Source organism: Rhincodon typus, chromosome 19, assembly GCF_021869965.1.
Source record: "Rhincodon typus isolate 14 chromosome 19, sRhiTyp1.1, whole genome shotgun sequence".
In the NCBI taxonomy this organism is placed as follows: Eukaryota; Metazoa; Chordata; class Chondrichthyes; order Orectolobiformes; family Rhincodontidae; genus Rhincodon; species Rhincodon typus.
In genome coordinates, this window is record NC_063350.1 from 28895513 (window position 1) to 28915767 (window position 20255).

At 38.3% G+C, this 20255-nt stretch overlaps 1 protein-coding gene across 1 annotated transcript in view; it reads right to left on the bottom strand.

Annotated features, from left to right (window-relative positions):
- Nucleotides 1-17198, bottom strand: part of LOC109928478 (sterile alpha motif domain-containing protein 10) — a 73609-nt gene extending 56411 nt beyond the window's left edge. Inside the window, exons 1-2 of the mRNA XM_020528419.2 lie at nt 17186-17198; nt 2739-2917 (exon numbers count right to left, since the gene is read on the bottom strand). Coding sequence (XP_020384008.2) covers nt 2739-2917; nt 17186-17198 — 192 coding nt within the window. The remainder of the gene's footprint in view (nt 1-2738; nt 2918-17185) is intronic.
- Between the last annotated feature and the right edge of the window lie 3057 nt (nt 17199-20255).

The window sequence follows — 20255 nt, forward strand, 5'->3', positions numbered from 1 at the left end:
ACCTGGTGTCAACCTAGGAAATAGAAACAACAAAGACAAACACGTCCCATTCAGCGCTACAAAATCTTCCTCATGAACATTTTCCGACTTGCGCCAAAATTGGAAAAACTATCCTTTGAGTCAGTTAAGTAACAAATTGACAAAGTCATATTCACCAAATTGTACATTTCTGCAAATGTCCCACGTTCCTCCGTCAGCAAGTCTGGGTACGACCTGTCCCACATGATAAACTTACTATTGTACAGCATCACACTCGAGAGAGTAGCCCCAAGAGTTCTCAAAGTCTTATGGCATTATTTGGAATATGGGCAAGGAAACCTTTTGTTGGGTATCATGTGGCACCCTCCCCATGACAATATTGAAGACTACTTGAAAGGAGCAGTAGGTATCAAGAACACAGAATCACCAGGACCAAATGTGACTTGGTAGCACCACTGCTGACTAAACTGGCTGGGTCCTGAAAGACATATCTACCAGACTGGGCCTGTGTCAGGTGGTGAGAGAGCCAACAATGGTAACTAAACGTCATCATCACTGATGCATCTGTCTGTGACAGTTTGCTACAAGTGACCATCACTTAGATCTTACGACAATGCTGTCCTGTCAAATTGAAGGCACAAGGCATTTTCCATTATATGGTGTGGAACTACTATCATGATAAATAGAATAGATTTAGAAAAGAATTCAGCTGAAAACTATGTATCTATAAAGTATGATAGTCCAACAGCGGGACAGGAATTGTATTCAATCACAATAATCAATCAATTGGACCTGCTATCCCTCATTTCATTGCCATCAAAACAGAGGACCAACCCTGGTTCAAAGAAGGAACATGCCATGAGTGGCTGAGGCAAATTTGAAAATCAGCTGTCCATCTGGTAAAGCTGCAATACAAGACTCCATGTATGCTAAACAGCAGAGGCAACACATGATAGACAAAGCTAAGCAAACCCACAAGCAATGAATTGTAACAAAACTCTGCAGTCCAGCCACAACCAGTTGTCAGTGATGGTGGATAATTTAATAACTAAACAGAGGAGGAGGCTTCAAAAATCTTCTCATCAGCAACGTGGGGGAAGTCAGCCAGTGAATGCAAAGCATAAGAGTGAAAATTTTGCAACTAGCTTCAGGCAGAAGTGCTGATTAGATAATCCATTTCAGCCTCCTCCTAAGATCCACAACCATAATTTAAGCCAATCTTCAGATAATTTGATGCACTTCATATGAAATCAGCAACAGTTCAAGCCAGTGAATACAGCAAAGCATTGAATACTGACAGCATCCCAGCTGTAGTACTCCACAACTATTCATGACTTAGTCAAGCTTTTCCAGGAAAGCTGTAATGCTAACATCTTTCTGACAAGGTAAAAAAAAATTGTTGAGAACAATATTTATCCTTGTTATGTAAGTGACAAGTAACATTCATGCTACACAAATGCTGGTCAATGAACATCTCCAGCAAGGTATCAGCATTGACCAGAAACAAAATTAGACCATCCACATAAAGAATGTGACTTGAAAAACAGGCCAGAGGTTAGGAATTCATCAGCAAATAACTTGATACTTGCATGTCTATTGCCTGTCCACCATCTATAAGCAATGAGTTGGCAGTGTAATCTGATACTCCCAAATTGCTTAGATGTTTGGAGCTCCAATACATTTGAGAAGTTCAACACCATCTAAGACAAAGCAGTTGTTTGATCAGCATCCCATTCACCATCTTAATATCACTCCTTCACTGCTGGTGTTAAAAGAAAAATCATAATAGTACTACTTTCTCATTAAAGAGAGATGATTGGCACATCCGGCAACAGGAGAGGTTGAGAAGGAAAGACTTTCATGGTAACCTCAGCCAGTGATGGAATTAAACACGTACTGTTGGAGTTACTCTGCGCTACAAGCCAGCCATTCAGCCAACTGAGCTAACGAGGTAGCTTGCAATCATTTTCTCGAAGATAATTATGGATAGACAATAAGTGCTGGCCTTTCTAATGGCATTCACATTCCAAGAACTAATTTATAGAAAAAGATGGTTTGTATGACAGTAAAAGAAGACAGAACTATTTTTGAGCAACATCAGTGATTTTCCATTTGTTAGGTCACTTACCATCTAGTATAAATGGGCAGAGTAAACATGATAAACATGCCACTCATTTCTACTTGAAATTGAAATTGGAGTTCTATATATGTAATTGTATTTTTAATTGCACACTGAAGGTAGCCTCAAAGTAACACAGGCTGCTGACTGAGGAATCATCAAGGGAACCTAGCCAAGGCTATAATGACCAGAACACCATTATAAACGGAACAAAAACGAAGTTGCTGGAAAAACTCAGCAGGTTTGGCAGCATCTGTGAAGAAAAAACTCAGAGTTAACGTTTCGGGTCTGGTGACCAACCCATCAATGATCTGACACCACGTCTATGTCACTGCAGCCTTGCTTGTAACAGATGAAGGTAGTTAACATTTCCTCTCATATATCCTTCAGTCCTGGTTAGCAATAACATTAACAGATCAGACAAGATCTTCCAGTGTTATCAAATGACAGGTCCTTCCGTTTACAAGATTAAGTCATGCAGTGTTTTGCTAAACCTCTTTGTTATCTTGTATATCAAACAGAAGTTAACAAATCCAAAATGTATCTCTGTAGACAGCAGGGTATCAGTCTGTAAATTAAGTACTAGACAACATGGTTGACAAAAATGAAACAATAAGAATATGCAAATCGTTCCAGCTACCTGAATATTTTCTGTTCCTGGCTGCTGTAACAGTTTTATGTTCCTGCCCCCAGCTGTCCGTTGCCCTCTCCCATCATTCAAAGAAAGGTTCTCGGTATCATCTTGCAACCTGCAGTTTAAATCATCTGTTGACAGACTTTGTTCCAGGGCATTTCGGCAAAAGCTGAAATGGGAAGCCGCTGAAAATTGAGGGAAAAGGGAATGCATGAAGCAATGAGGAGATGCTTTGACATTTTTTTGCATTCACTTACACAGAAAGAATAACTGTATCACAATCATCAACTAAATAATAAAACATTTCAAACTCAACCACTGAAATGAAACCACAACATTATCTAATATAACTTTCAGCCATTTACCCGCTCCAGTTAGCCTCAGTACTCAAGGCTAGAAAATGAAAAATCATTCCCAGAGACTCGTGTCAACATCCAGTGAAAACAAGATCTGGCACAGCTACAATATGCTGTATGGTCAAATAGCTGATCAACACTCATCATCAATGTAATGCATGAGAAGTACTGGAGGACTGGCAGAATATGCAACTCCTGCCTTCAAGAGAAAGAAGAAAATTGCAGGTGAAGAAAAACATATATATGTAAAACATTAAATTATTCTGAAAATTCAAACAAGTCAATTATTTAGCAAAACAGTTGGTGACCTCAAGGAAAATTATTCATTGTTGAAATCATAAATGAAATTTATACATTGCTATGACATTTTTCAATATATTTCCAGAAGAAACAATGCTAAAGTTCAGATTAACTTGCCTACATTGCTGAATGTAAAGGGAAGTTGTATTGAATATGAACAGTAAACGGTGGATGAAGCTATTAGTAATTGAGGTATGTTACATAGTAAAGAAAGAAATATATATATTCATAAAAAACACAAGTGCAAGAATAGTTCTTACTCCTCTGATTCATAAATATAATTGAGTTTTGACAACATGCAATTCAGCATCAGATTGAAGTGTAAAATCCCATATGTCCTGTCGTATGACATTGTTTTCCATTATTTTATCATTAAATAATTAAAAGGTTGTGCACCCAAAAGCGCATTCAATATTAAGTTGAGCCAGAGAGAAGTATTAAACTTGAGGAAGCTGGGTTTCCAAATATGATTCAATGTATTTCTGGAAGTTTCATCACAGGACTTGCCTCCATGCATCCAGCCATTAACTAACACATCTATCCTTGTGACACATTCCCTTCCAATGCCAAACAAAATAAAAGACTCATTAACCAATTGCATGATGCTTATCTGCCAGCCAAACACCCTTTTCCCACTCATTTTCAATATTGCTATATCTGATAAAGAGAAATGTTGAAGGAAATGATGAAAAAGCCATCTTTTTCATGTCCCTGTGATTTTTCTCCAAGGTTACATGCAGTAGTGTCCTGGAGATTGATCTTCAGTTCCTAGACACTTGGCAACCCTGGAAGTCTAGCTGATGTTTTGGAGCTGTACAACTTCTAATCCATAATAGTGCAGAACTACAAGTTGTAATGCACTTGTTTGCTGATGCCAAAAGAATTCTGTAGAGAATTATCAAATCAATAAATCTCTTCTATATTGCCAGAAATGTAAGAGTATCAAGAAGACAAAATACCAAGGAGTTGACTACAAAATTTTGGAATTATTTCAAAAATTACTTATTAAATCTTGAGCAGAAACTGTTATTTATAATTAGCAATCCATAATTATTTTCATAAACAAAGCAGTGTTAATATTGCCACTAGGATCCTATGCAATGTACAAAAGCTTAAATTGCTGTAGAAACTCAGCAGATCTGGCAGTACCTGTGAAGAGAAAACAGAGTTAACACTTCTGACGCAGTGACCCTCCTCAAACAATAACTGCTCCCACTATTATCGAATACAACATCTTGTAGGATTAAACTTATAGACGTCAAAGCAAACAAAATTGTGGTGCATATCCAGTTCATTTTAATTCTGAAAAGGTTAAAAAAAATTAAAAAAAACTTTAGCCACTTTACTAAGACTCACCCTCCCCTCACTGATATTTCGCTACTTGTTCATGCATCACTCTTCCAACATGTGGCACTCAATCCAACAGACTTATTAGGGAATGGGCAGGTCTGTGTATTAGTCAAATCAAAAACCTCTGAATTATTGCATTGAATTAAGTCCTTGAATGATGTAGGTCATAAATAGTAGATAGGACTGAGAAATCAGGAACCAGTTAAACTATTGCACTGTTTGACATTCAACTGATTTTTTGTCTAGATCAACTTCTACTGCCAAAAAAATTAAACCAACTATCTAACTCAAATGGAACTTAAGATGAGTATTTAGTAATTATCATTGTGGTGTGAGCATGTTGCTGCCTTGTATCATTTTTCATGTGATAATTTCTGCGAAAGATTTACTAAGTAATTTTTAAAATTATTCCTACATTTCTCAGTCAACTTCTTGATATTTAAAAATAAAACCAAAAGATTGTGGATAGTCATACAGCGTGGAAACAGACCCGTTGGCCCAACTTGTACATGCCAACCATGTTATTCAAACTGAACTAGTCCCATTCACTTGAGTTTGACCCATATCCCTCCAAACATTTCCTATTCATTTACCTGTCCAAATATCTTTTAAATGTCATAATTGTAATCACTTCCACCACTTTGTCTGGCAGTTCATTCCATACACGCACCATCTTCTCTGTGAAGAGGTTGCCCTCAGGTCCCTTTTAAATTTCTCTCTTCTCACCTTAAAATTATGCCCTCCATTTTGGACTCCCCTATCCTGGGGAAAAGACCTTGGCTGTTTACCCTATCCTGCCTCTCATGATTTTATAAACCTCTATAAGGTCACCTCTTAGACTCCTATGGTCCACCAAAATAAGTCCTAGCCAACCAGCATTTCCTTATATCTCAAACTGTCAATTCCAGGCAAAATCCTTGGAAATCTTTTCTGCACTCTTTCCAGTTCAATAGTGTCCTTCCTACAGCCGGGCGACTAGAATTGTGTGTAGTATGCTATAAGTGGCCTCACCAATGTTGTGTCCAGCCACAACATGCATCCCAACTCCTATACTCAATACTCTGACCAATGAAGGCAAGCTTACCAAATGCCTTCTTCACCACCCTGCCTACCTGTGATGTCAATTTCAAGGAACTATGTACCTACACCTTATTCACAACACACCCCAAGGCCCTACCACTAACTGTATAAGTCCTGCCCTGGTTTGTCTTACCAAAATGCAAAACTTCACAGTTATCTAAATTAAACTTCATCTGCTACTCCTCAGCCCATTGGCCCAGCTGATCAAGATCTCATTGTACTCTTAGATCACCTTCTTCACTGTCCACAATACCACTAACTTTACTTACCATGCCTCCTATTTTTTCATCGAAATCAAACAAAAACAGAAATTTAGAGTGTGAGAGTCTTCTCCCATGTCCTTACCCCAATCCCCACACACCAGACTTTGTCATCACTTGAGCTGCCACCCCACTCCACCCATTGTCAGCTACTAATAGTCCCCATTAGCAGATATTCATTTTCCCAGGCTGAGCTTTACCCACTCCATTGTCTGTCCATCTCTCTTTGGGCTCTATTTCCACCATTCATTTACTCCTCCCCTCCCCCTACCTCATCTTCTGTATAAATACCAACCTTTTCCTAGCTGTCATCAGTTTTGAGAAGTGTCACTGGACCAGAAATGTTAACTCTGCTTTCTCTACACAGATATGCCAGACCTGCTGAGTTTTTCCAGAAATCTCTGTTTTTTGTTCTTGATATTTTATCCTTTTGATAAAAGTCAAACATTTACCACAAGTTAATTTATTTGAGACCTTAATACAAGAACCAATGGGTTGAGAAGTGGCAGATGGAATTAGTTGAGATAAATGTGAGGTACTTCACTTTGGGAAGGCAAATCAGGACAGGACTTATACACTCAGTGATAAGGTCATGGGGAATGTTGATTAACAAAGAGACCTTGGAGTGCAATTTCATAGTTCCTTGAAATTGGACTCACAGGTAGGTAGGATAGTGAAGAAGGTGTTTGGTCTGTTTGCCTTTATTGGTTAGTGCATTTAGTACAGAAGTTTGGAGGTTATGTTGCAGCTATATAGGACATTGGTTAGGCCACTTTTGGAATACTGCGTGCACTTCTGGTCTCCCTGCTATCAGAAGAATTTTGTGAAACCTGAAAGGGTTCAGAATAGATTTACAAAGATGTTGAGACAACAAGGTGCAGAGCTGGATGAACACAGCAGGCCAAGCAGCATCATAGGAGCAAAAAGATGTTGTCAGGATTGCAGGGTTTGAGCTATAGGCAGAGGCTGAATAGGTTGGGGCTATTTTCCCTGGGGTAACCTTATAGGCATTTATAAAATCATGAGGGGCATAGATAGGGTAAATAGTCAAGGTCTTTTCCCTGGGGTGGAAGAATCCAAAACTAGAGGGAACAGGTTTAAGGTGAGAGGAGAAAGATTTAAAAGGGACCTAAGGGGCAACTTTTTCACGCAGAGGGTGGTGTCTGTAGGGAACCAGCTGCCAGAGGAAGTGGCGGAGGCTGGTACAATAACAACATTGAAAAGGCGTCTGAATGGGTATATGAATAGGAAGGGTTTATAGGGATATGGGCCAAATGCTGGCAAATGAGACTAGATTAATTTAGGGGGATATCTGGTCGGTATGGATGAGTTGGACCGAAGGGTCTGTTTCCATGCTGTACAATTTTATGACTCAATGACTCTAACTGACAGCTACCTGAAACAAAGGTTGCTACAGGAACCCAATACCTGCAATCATACTTGACTATACCGTAGCAATTGTTGAAAAATGGCAGCAAATTACTTTGACAATCTTGTAATAGCTGACAAACATCACGATGTGAAGCTGTCAAATGTTCACAGGGGTAAATAATTGTTCACTTTCAGAAACATTCATATGGGAGTAGGCACTGAGGAAATGGCTATTGCACCTGAATTGATGGACAAGACGCACATAATATCAAGTTTTATGCTTCATTTTTATTAATTGAAAAATTACAAACATCTAAATGGTATCTCCTGCATTCCACCAAAGAAGAAACATTAGAGATTGAGCATTGTATGGTCTGAAGAGGTTCTCAGTTAATTCCTGAAAATGTCAGGAGAAGAGGAAATGAGAGAGGAGTAATCAGGAAATGTGGAAGGGAGAAAAGTAAGCCCAAAGAGAGATAAATGGTGGCAATCAGCAGATTGGTGTTCAGGGATTAATCAAGCAGTGACCAGGATTATAGAGAGGAGGAGCACCAGTTAAGAAGGGCCCCCAATTCAGGGGAACATTTTTAACAAAATTACTGATCAGCCAGTGCTTCCAAAATACAGGACATAACATCTAATGTTAGATATTTTTGTGATGAGACAGAATTTGTTAAACAGTTATGAGTATGCCAGGAATTATGACCAATGGCCCTCTAGTGGACTGGCAGTGCCGGGTTCAAGTCTCACCTGCTCCAATGGTATGTGTTAACATCTCTGAACAGGTTGATTATAAGACCAGGTCAATCAAAAAATAAATAAATTACAACTGATTTAAGATTTATCAGTGGAGCTTGCAACATAGTTTATTTATATTTGCTAGAAGCTACATATACTCATAAGCAGGGATTTGTCCGCTGCGAGTGGGAGGAATGTGTTCAGGCTTTAGTGCCTTGTATGAATTAAACAAAAGCATGGGGGAACAGGGTTGAAAACATCTGTGCTAAGCTTAAATAAAGGTAATTACAAAGGAATGAGGACAGAGCTGGCTAGAGTGGACTGAGAAAGGAGTTTAGCAGCAAATACTGTTCAGAAACAATCACAGACATTGAAGAAAATAGCTCATGGCTCAAAGCACAGACACATTCCAGTGAGGAAGAAAGATTCTAGGAAGGGGGTAAGCCGATCATGGTTAACCAGGGAAGTTAAGGATTGCATCAAATTGAATTAAGATTAATGTTACGTGGAAAAGATTAGTTGCAAGGCAGAGGATTGGGGAAGTTTTAAAAACCAACTAAAGCTGACAATAAAAGGGGAGGATAAACTTTGAGGGTAAACTTGCAAGTAATAACATGACAGACAGCAAGATTTTCTCTAAATGCATTTAGAAAGCGAGAAGCCAAAGTGGAAATAGGCTACTTAGAGAATGAGGCTAGGGAAATAATAATGGGCAACCAGGAATTAGCAGAGGAGTTGCATTAATACTCTGCATAAGTCTTCACAAGGTATTCCAAATTTTGAAATATTCAAGGGCAAAATGAGGAGAGGAAATAAAACAATAACTAACATTAAAGAAAAGTGATAGGGAAATCAATGAGGCTAAAGCTTGTTAAGCTCCTTGGACCTGATGCATAAGTTCCCTGGATGCATCCTAGGATTCTAAAAGAAGTAGCTACAAAGGTAATGGATGCACCAGTAGTAAGCTTCCAGGAATCCCTAGATTCTGGAAAACTCCCAGAGGATTTGAAAGCTGCCAATGTAATTAAAACATATTTTCAGGAGGCTGCTGCAGCAGCGAAGGCCGTGTAGTCCATTCCTCACGGACATTGCTGCCACGTCCTGGAGGGTCCTGCAGAGTGGTGGTCTGTTTTGACAGATCGGTGGTATGGTGGGTTTGGCCCAGAATTCCAACTGCATGGGATTCCAATGACCTGGGATGGCTTCTTCGGTTTCTTCTGGCCCGGGATTCCAACTGCCTGAGATTTGGCTGCTTTGATGTCAGCTTTCTGCAACGGTAGCGAATGTGGTTCCTGTCTTTTCCTTACATGAGCCATGAAATGAATGAAGATGGACTTTGTTTTAATTATTTTATAAATGGTTTCTGTAATCAAAATATTTTCCAGAATATGGCGACTCAAACATTATTCAATGCATTTTTGTGACAAATAAATTACGATTCCGCTATTCTATTCCAAGAAGTTAAGGAGGAGAAAATAAATACAAGTGACAGTGGGCAGTTAGCTTAACATCTGTTATTCAGAAAATGTAATTCAAATGTAATAGCAGCACATTTAGAAATACATAATATAGTTAAGCAGAATCAACATGGCTTCATCAAGGGGAAATCATGTCTGCCAAATTTAACAGACTTCTTTGAGGAAGTGAAAAGCAGGATAGATAAAGGAAAAGCACTGGATGTAAGACGCTTAGATTTTCAGAAGGTTTGATATGGTATAACACATTAGGCTACTGAACAAGGTGTTGCAATTGGCCAGGCTAAATTACCCCTAGTGTCCTGGGCTCTGCAGGCTGGGTGGGTTAGCCATGGGGTTACTGGGATACGGTAGGGGCTGGGTCTGGATAGGATGCACTTCAGAGAGTTGGTGTAGACTCAATGGGCCAAATGACCTGCTTCCACATTGTCGGGATTCTATGATATCAAGCACCATCGCACTTTAAAGGGCGGCATGGTGGCTCAGTGGTTAGCACTGCAGCCTCACAGTGCCAGGGACCCAGGTTTGATTCCAGCCTCAGGTGACTGTCTCTGTGGAGTTTGCACATTCTCCCTGTGTCTGTTTGGGTTTCCTCTGGGTGCTCCAGTTTCCTCCCTCAGTCCAAAGATGTGCAGGCTAGGTGGATTGGCCATGCTAAATTGCCCAGTGTGTTCAGGTGTGTGTCAGTTATAGGGGGACGGGTCAGGGTGGGATGGTCCAAGGGTCGGTGTGGACTTGTTGGGCCGAAGGGCCTGTTTCCACACTGTAAGGATTCTATGGATTAGAATATTAGCATGGATAGAGATTGGCTAACTAATAGAACACAAAAATTTGGGGTATGGAGAGCATTTTTAGGATGGCAACCTGTCACTAGTGCTGGCCCACAATTATTTACAATATATATTAATGGCCTGGATAAGGAAAGTTAGTGTATTATAGCCAAGTTTGCAGATGACACAAAAATAGGTGGGAAGGCAATTGGTGACACAAAAAGTCTGCTGAGGGTTATAGACAGGTTAACTGTGTGGGCAAAAACTTGGCACTTTGGAAGGAAGAATAGAGGTGCTGAATATTGTTTGAATGAAGAAAGTCTACAGAAAGCTGCATAACTGAAGAATTATGGGGTCCTTGTTCACAAATCATAAAAAGCTAGCATGCAAGTTCAGCAGGTAATAGGTTAGTCAAATGAAATACTGGCTTTTATTTGAAAGGAAATGCAATATAAAACTTAGGGAGGTTTTGCTAAAACTATGCAAGGCACTCGGCAGACCACAGCTGGAATACTGTAAACAGTTTTGGGCCCCTAATCTAAGGAAAGATATACTGGTATGGGAGGCAATCCAGAAAGGCTCACTAGGCTGATAACATGTATGGAGGGACTATCTTATGGGAAGAAGTTGAGTGAGTTGAGCCTGTTATCATTGGAATTAAGAAGAATGAGAAGCGATCTTACTGAAGCATACAAGATTCTTATTAGGAGACTTGACAGGTTGTTTTCCCCTTGAAGGAGAGTCTAGAATCAGAGGGAATAAGATCAGATTTAGACAGAGATGAAGAGGAATTTCTTCTCTCAGAAGGGAGTAAATCTGTGGAATTCTTTATGGCAGAAGGTTATCACAGCTGAGTCATTAAACATATTCAAGGCTGAGATAAACAGATTTTTAATCAGTGAGGGAACTAAGGGTTATGGAAAAAAGGCAGGAAAGTGGATTTGAGGATTACTAGATCAGCCATGCTCTCAGTGAATGGCAGAGCAGACTCTATGGGCTGGATGGCCTGCTTCTGCTCCTACATCAATAGTTTGCTTGTCATTTGCCATGGCAACACCATGTTCAATCAGAGTCAATTTGCCAGCCAACCAACACTCTTTCTCATGGCCCTTGCTACCTCAGTTCACACACAAGTTGTAGACACCTCCTGATAATGCTGCAGGCATGACTTCCAGGCAATATTTGGCAGCTTATGACATGGCATAACCCACTTCATCCCTCCACCACTCGTTGAATACCTGCTGTGATTGAGGCCCATAAGTGACCCATTACCCTCCAGGCAGGAGGCCATCCTCGGCCCTGCCCATCCCCGATCTCATTCGGGGGAGAAGGGAAGGCAACTGACTCCACACCCCATTATTTGGTGCCTCTTCACCTTTCAGTCTGCTCTGGGAAATGGTATGAAATTCAACTTAAGACATCTGGAAACGGTAACTCCATTAACAGCTCAAAGAGCAAATTCATGTGTTAATACAATAAATATATTTAAAAGTAAAAATTTAAATCATTAAACTTTGCCATTAGCAGTTTTTTCACAGTTGGGGCCATTATGTATAAACACTTTGATCCTTATTATTATTACTGCTTTTTCATTGTTATCATTTTGTAATGTCTTTTAAAGTACATTGCTACCATGGAAACTATATTCCTATGTGTACAGACATGTTATGATGCAACCCCATCATCATACCAACCTTTTTGAGAGATATTAGAATTTTTGTTGTACAACACTTGACTAAATTGAAACTAAACAAGCAATCCAAAGTCTGCAATTAAGATAATTTTCCAATATGCAAGTTTATGTATTTACTGAAGAGCAACTTGAACGACTGTATTTAAGGTATTGTTAGCACTGATGGGTTTAGCATAGTGACAAAAAGTGTCTTCTTCACACAGGAATTGTACTTGCAACATTAATCTAAAGTCAAGATCTATCCTGATTATAAAGAGAAATAGTGTGAGAATTGCTGGGAGACAGTGGGAAATGGGGAAATTAAAATTCATAGGACTTGAACTGGACACTTCATAGAGTATATCTCCAGAGCAGTGTCAAAGTTGACTTGTGATAGAGGAACTGTTCGACCACAGCTGATGTAAAAAAGAATGTCTTGCCTGTTTGCATTAATATTTAGTTGCTAGAAGAGGAGCATGTTGCATACTGCTGGACAAAACAATTGGACATGCAGCTGAACAGTATAAATAGCATACTGCTTGTTTGTATTCCACAATCTGAGACCAGTAACTGCAGTTTAAATGATATTGTGAGTGAATGTTCAGACCGTACTGTCCGAGGAACTTAGCATGCATGATAATACCTACCTGTTTTTTTTTAGACAACTTAAGAGGGGCAACTTTTTACACAGAGAGAGACTAGCATGTGGATTGAACTGCTAGAGGAAGTGGTGGATATAAATAGGGTTACAATGTTTAAAAGTGTTGCAAAGTTGAATAAAGTACTTGTGGACTGGGTGGCAGGAAGTTAGAATTTGGTGTTTCTAAAATGCTCGGGGTGGGTGGGGGGAAGCATTGCATGGTCCCTTTAAATGATGATATGCTTTTTCTTGCTTCGAGATTTAAAAAGGATGTCTGTGACCAGTAGTTTGAAAGTCTGCAAGTACACAGAGAGCACCCAAATTGAAACATTTGGATCAAAAAGCCATATAGTTAGTAGGCCAAGCAGCAGTTTTTACCAAGAAAATAAGTTTTGAATTTAGCCAATCAATTTGAACCAGGCACTTAGAAACCAAAAACCAATTAAATTTAAATCTGATGGCTTTGACAACATAGGACCAATCCTATTATAAGAAATTGATATGTCATCAAGGATATAAAAGAAGGGGGAAATTAGACAAAGAAAAGGGAGAGTAACTGCCATCTGCCAAAGTTAACAGCCCTCAACTCTCAAGAGAGAATAGCAGGCTCTCACAGACTCCTATATGTCTTAGAGAAAGCACCATCTAAATAACAAAGGTACCCACAGTACAACAAGTGAATATTCCTGACCGAAGAATCGACAGACAAGGCCTTCCTACAGAAGAATTGACAGAGAAGGCACAGAACATTCCGGAAGACACATAACCTGGCTGTTATTTCATTGGACTAAATAAATGGGACTCATATTTATTGGAACAGCATATCATTAGAACCTTGTTTTATTCGGAAATTGTTAGCATTTAGAAGGGATTTATTCAGTTTGTTAATAGTTTAGTTAATTTTTTCACTGTTAGCGTTAGATAAATAAATTTTTATCTGTTGATTGTAATATGAGCATCAGGGGTTTATTTTATTTAACCACCAGAAATCGCTGAAAGGCAGGTTACACCACTTTACACACTCCTTTTACAGATTATAGGGCAAAGTTCTCCTCTTTGGGTGTTTTGTTTTTCGTTCTCAGAGGGGGTTCAACCTGCACTTTATAACAAAAGACATTTGGATAAGGACATGAATAGGAAAGATTTGGAGGGATATGGTCCAAATGCAGGCAGGTGGGACTAGTTTAGTTTGGGAACATGGTTGGCGTGGACTAGTTGGACCGAAGCGTCTGTTTCCATGCTGTATGATTCAATGACTCTATAACTTCCTCTAAATGTGAATGAGAAAGCTCTCAGGAAGCAAATTTAAAAGACTAGCCAGTTCACATTCTCAAACATACAAAGTGTGTTTTCATTTTATGGTGATTAAGTTCAATCAAGCTGAGAAAATTCATCTCTCTTCTCCTGTTCCATTACTTCTAGTTGATTTGCATAATCATTTTTTTTTAGTATTCATACATTGTTTAATATTTCTTTTATCTGGGCAATTTTTGTTGGTCACTGGACATTGAATTCTATCCCTTATTCCTGAGGAAAGTATGCAGTTTATTTTGTGAATAAATATATATTTATGAATATGACACAGAGTTCTGTCATTCAAATGTTAAAACTGCAGTATCAAGTCTACCTTTGATATTCATATCACATTTTAATGGAAATGATAGGAAATTTTATTCTCCTTTTCTAAAATGGTTTTTAATAGTTTTCAGGACATAGATCAGCAATCTGTCCATTAATAGCACATATATGCTATCTATTTAAGAAATTGAAAAAAAAAATTTACAAAGAAACAAATAGTTTGTTAGCACTATTTAGTTTAGACTTGCTCAGAAGGAATAACAACTGAAGTATTAGCTTTTGTTAATCTTTCAACTTACTGAACTGGTGACAGAAATGGAGGTTTTAAGTGTGTCAGGAACATTGTCTTTTATTGGAATATGTGCTAAGCATCTGTTCAGATTTTGGATTTACCTGTACCCATAGACACCAACAAATTTACCATCACTCTTCCTTTTGTTTTTTGTTTTTTTTTTAATAATGCAGACAAATATCTCACATAACTGTTTTCTATGACTAAAATCAAAATTGTAGTTTCACTTTTCAAAATGCTTTAATTCACATGCATTCCTGAATGGCACCTGTCATAATATCACCTAAAGCTACCCATCATCAGAATTTAAGGTAAGGATATCCATGCAACTGGATTGGGCTACCATGCACATCTTTTAGTCTTCACTGGTTACATTTACATTCTGCTGTGTATCAGCATTTGCAGTATTGAATAAAATTCACTACATAGACATTTGCCCCAGCTTTGAATCCAGACAGCAGTCTGTACTCAGCAATTAATGATGAGAACCCAACCAGCACCTTTACAGTCAAATCACAACTTCTACTTCAGGAAATCCATGCAGCAAGTTCACATTTCTTTGGTAATTCCTGCATATTGCATCAGACTAATTTACAGCCTTTGTTTATGAATACTAAGATGTCAAATGATTTTGTTAGATGTTACAACATGGCGATTTACTCGGGTTGTTAAGGATTTTACTCCAAATCTAAAGATACACTATATGTAAATGTTATTTTCTTAAAATTTAAAGTGCAAATTTTTCAATGTTATAATTTAGAAAGTTAACTTTAATGACTACTGTATGTTTTCAACTGACAGGGGACAATATTCATGCATCCATTTGTCAACAATACCGACAGATTAGAAAAAGTATAGTCCCGGAATTGATTTCAATTATGCTTCACTCTTTCATTTTCTTTAAGTATAATGACTTGAAAAATTCAATTTTTTTAAAATAGCATATCAATATTATGATGAATAACATAACTTGGATACCTCATTAACTGTTATATATGCTTCATGTGGAATTCATCATTTATCCATTCACTCATCCGAACATTACAAAGTCACCATTGATGTCTTGGGATAGATTGAAAGGATATATGAGCTGATATATTGTAGACTAGTCTTTCCCCTGTGGAATAATCAGTTTATTTGCTGAGAGATGTTATAAGGATTGCATCAGTGAACTAGACATTCTCTCCATAATTCTAGAATAACTTTACAAGTATAAACATTAATCCATGAAGATGTAATAACATGTTATCATTTGGCAGCAAGCTAGACAGCAAGTTTTACATAAAAGTTATCGGAAACATATTCTGAAGAAAATGGTGCAACATAAAGGAAAATCTTCCCAATTGGTCATTGCAAATAAATGTATGCAAAGTGGATTACATTCATATTTATAAATTCTAGATTCTCAGTGTGATGCATATTGAAAATTATTTAACTGAACATCATCTAAGGTGTTGAATACATTCAAAGCCCTAAAATATCAGAGCAACTAAGATAATTGATTTGTTGATTCTTAATACTGAAAAGCAAAGATTGATGGGCAACAATGCATTTTTTTAAAATTACAACCGTTTTGTACAGCAATATTCAGGCTTACAAGCTTCCAACAACGTGAAAGCCGGCAAGTTCGGCTTGAAATGTGTACAACTTCAATATTCCATTTATTTCAGCTCCCCGAAGCATTTTAATAGACCAGCCAAGGTTCTGGATATCTCACGTCATTTTTCATTCTGGAGACGGGCTGAGTGAAACCAGGTCCCAAACAAGTAAATTTCCACAGGTTCACAATCAGTTTGGTACCTTGTTGATTTCTCCCTAGATTTTTCTCTTTCTGATCGCGGAGTGGGGAGGTAGTGCGAGTGTTTTTTTGGTACAAATGGTTGCAATAATAGCAATCGGAGTTTATCCGGTTAGCTTTTGCTGTATACTGTCGCGCGACTCAGTTAAGATCAAACATTACAAGTCATAAATAAATTAACAAATGGAAGTGTGTCGATGAATAAACGTGGTAGATCGCATTGACTAAACAAAACCTTAAACAGAGGCAGATGAGATTACAATTAACCTTCTCTTGATGTTAACCACTATGTTAATGTAATATTTGTCCCAATAAATTACAACAGGCTCAGTGTCCACATATAAACGTGAAAAAAATAAGGGACCCAGGATAAAAAGATTTACAGGTATAGAAAACAATAGAAGACGAGACGACCAGAGTATAAGAAAATTTTTGACACCCTGTCCGGACAATCACTTATTGCTACAGGATTTATCTACAGATTTTACTAACGTTGAAACTATGGGGACCTGATGAATCAAGTCCGGCATCTGCTGGAAACAGCTGGGCACTTTAGTCTCCAAATAATACGAATACACGATCTGTCCACCAACAAAAATAAAATCAACATCAAGCCGCACAATAATGAGACGATAAGGACTGAGATGCATTGTATCTGAGAGATGACAGCGACTCTCATCCTCATGTATCTGCTACGATTCCTTAGGCAAAGGAAAATACAAACTGCATTATCCGTTGAAAGACCCTGCGTCCTTTCTTTGTGCTTGACTTACCGTCCACAGCCATTGCGTTGAGAGCTGGCAGTCTATAACGTTACCATCCCGTTCAAGCGCTCGTTGTACTGTCTGCAGGATCAGTGGATGCGACTGGACAGTAACAGGATGTTTCAGCTCATCTACTCTCTCTCATTGCCTCCAGGCCACCGGAAATACGCCCGGAGCCTCCTTTCGAAGACCTGAATTTGGGGCAATCCACCAAAAGAAATACACCGTTCTCAATGGCACGTAGACTTCGGTGGGAAAGCCTTCTTTTGTTAGACAAAATCTTCTCAAGAAACAATAAATTAACGTCATGCAATAGGAGATCGCTATCCTTAAAACGCAGGTCACAACCTGTATCCCTGGAAGAATGGGTTCTGGTATATGGCCCTCCGCTATCTTGTAGCACCCGGAGGGAGGCGGCTCAGAACAAAGGGACAATCTGTCAGCAAAATTATTGATTGTACAGGAGGAATTGTACAAACTCTCAAAGCACCAACGGGGATACTGAAAGTTTTTTTTAACATACTCATTTGAAATAGTGCATAACTCGAACAGACTGAAATTAACAGGGGAAAAAAATTCTTAGTTTATACAGTTAAGTTCCGTAGAATTAAAAAGGTATCTAATACACCCAACAGAGAAAATACCATCGGAGACACACACAGTAAAATGCCTGCTCTGAGGAAGGGTCACTGGACCCGAAACATTAACTCTGATTTCTCTGCACAGGTGCTGCAGATGTGCTGCGCTTTTCCAGCAATTTCTGTTTCTATTTTGGATAAAACTGCCCCTTGATATCACGACATTTACAGTTGTACGTTATTTTAATCAATAACTGTGTGGCCTCTCCCAATTCCCATTCCCTTTCGAAATCACTTGAGAGTTTATATGTTCCTTGCTGAAATAAACTTGCGTACAAAAAACAACTAACATGAAGGAAAGGTCAACGCAAATCATAAGGTGACACACACAGAATGTACTGCCCAACATTTGTTTTGAAAATGTACCCATCCACCTGAGTAAGTTTGAAAATATATCAAAATGAGCATCATGGGCTTGAAACGTCTCGCAGTTTTGCCAACTTATTTCAGGCCATATTTTGCTATCTTCATGTCTGATATCATTAGAACCATTTACTTTTGTTACAGCTTTAGAACACATCCAATTTAACTCTTGACCTTACATTTAAAATTATCATTTTCTTCCTCCTTGACCTCATACTTGCAAACAATATAATAGCTCCTTTTTAATCTGGTGCCACCTTCTTGTTTACAAAATCATGATCATCATTTTTCCTCTCATAAAGTCAAATATTAACCACCATTCTCTCTAACAATTATGTCAACTTTAATCTCATTTCTGACTCTAAAGTTCTCTAATATGTTGCCACCTCTAACTTCATGCATATATACCTATAACTTCATTTTCTATCTCTTCAATCCGACTTCCATCCTGCTTGGCTTCTTAGGGTTACATTTCCTTAATGCCTCTCCCACCACCTTGTTAGACTATCCTCAGAATATCAATCACTACCCTGTTCTACATTAACAGAATGTTTCCTCCCTTTTGCCTATCACCTCGTTCTCACTGTCCACATGTTAAAATATATTTTTTTAAATCTTTATCCTTGCCTACAGGTCTCTCCTTGACATCATCCCAAAATAATTTATTACTGTATTTCCTTCAAAAGCACTTGGTTATCCCAACTTTGGCTTGTGTAAACCTTTCCCCTTCAGTGTTGTAAATTTCACCTTTCTCAACTCCAATTTGTGGAACTCCTTCCCTAGATCCTTTTGACTGTTCATTGTCTCTCAACTTGAGAAAATGTTGCCAAATGTATCTTTCAAATCATTTCTCCTAACTGTTCCAACTTGGTTCAGCTTTTCCTGCCTTATTTCATTTACTTAATTTTTTGCATCTTGTGTGATTACTTACTTTTTCTTCTCATTCTTCTCAACTTGTCTGTAGCCTTTAATACAATCGGCTATATCAGTCTTTTCCAAACACTTCCACTGACATCCAGTTAAGTGGAACAGTTCTCATTTGGTTCCATTCTTATCTATTTAGTCATAGCCAGAATGTCACTTGTAATTGATTTGCTTCTTGCTGTACACCATTGCCTTGTGTCTGCCAAAGATCCATCCTAGTCTTCCTTCTATTTCTCATCTACTTGCTGCCACTTGATGACACCATCTGGAACAGTAACATCAGTTTTCACTCATGTACTAGTGACACTCAGTTTTACATCACCGCTACCTCTCTTGACTCTGCTACTGCTGTTACACGAACAGATTGTTTATCTGACATCCAGTACTGAATGAATAAAAACTTCCTCCAAAAGAATATCATGAAGACTGAAGTGATTATTTTGGTCTCCGTTCCAAATTCTGTTTCCTAGCTACTGAATTCATCCCTTAGTCTAAGACTAAATCAGCCTGTTCACAACTTCACCCTAAGATGAGCTTCAAAATATATATTTGTGCTATTATTAAAACTGCCTATTCCCACCACAATGACATTGTTGAACTTCACCCTAACGCAGTTCATTTTCTGCTGAAACCCTCATTCATGCTTTTGTTATCTCCAGATTTAACTATTCAAATGCCATCTAAATTGATCTCCCTCATTCTACCTTCCATACTCCTGAAATCATATGTTGTCTGTGTATTAACTCACATCAAATTGGCTTTACTTATCATTCCGTACATACTGAGCAACATCAGTTGTCAGTCTGTTAATGTCTGGTTAATCACAATGCTAAGTTTGTTAATGTCTTTATTTGAGGTGAAGACACACATGGTAGCTATTAATTGTTTGACTGCACATAAATAGAGAGACCACCTGTAACATGAGGTCTTGAATGAGAGGTGAATAATTGACAAAGGCAAGGAACTTTGTCCAAAAATAAAAAATGTTTCAGTCTTTCCAATTGGCTTGGAACCTACTAACTTTGGTAAATAATGGAGTCGGGTGATGAAAAGCAAGGATTGGAAACTAAGTTCTTTTTCAGACAAAAGATTGAAATAGGAGTTACTTTGGAGAAAAAGGTTGAAAGTAATTACAAAGAGCTAGGATATGACTT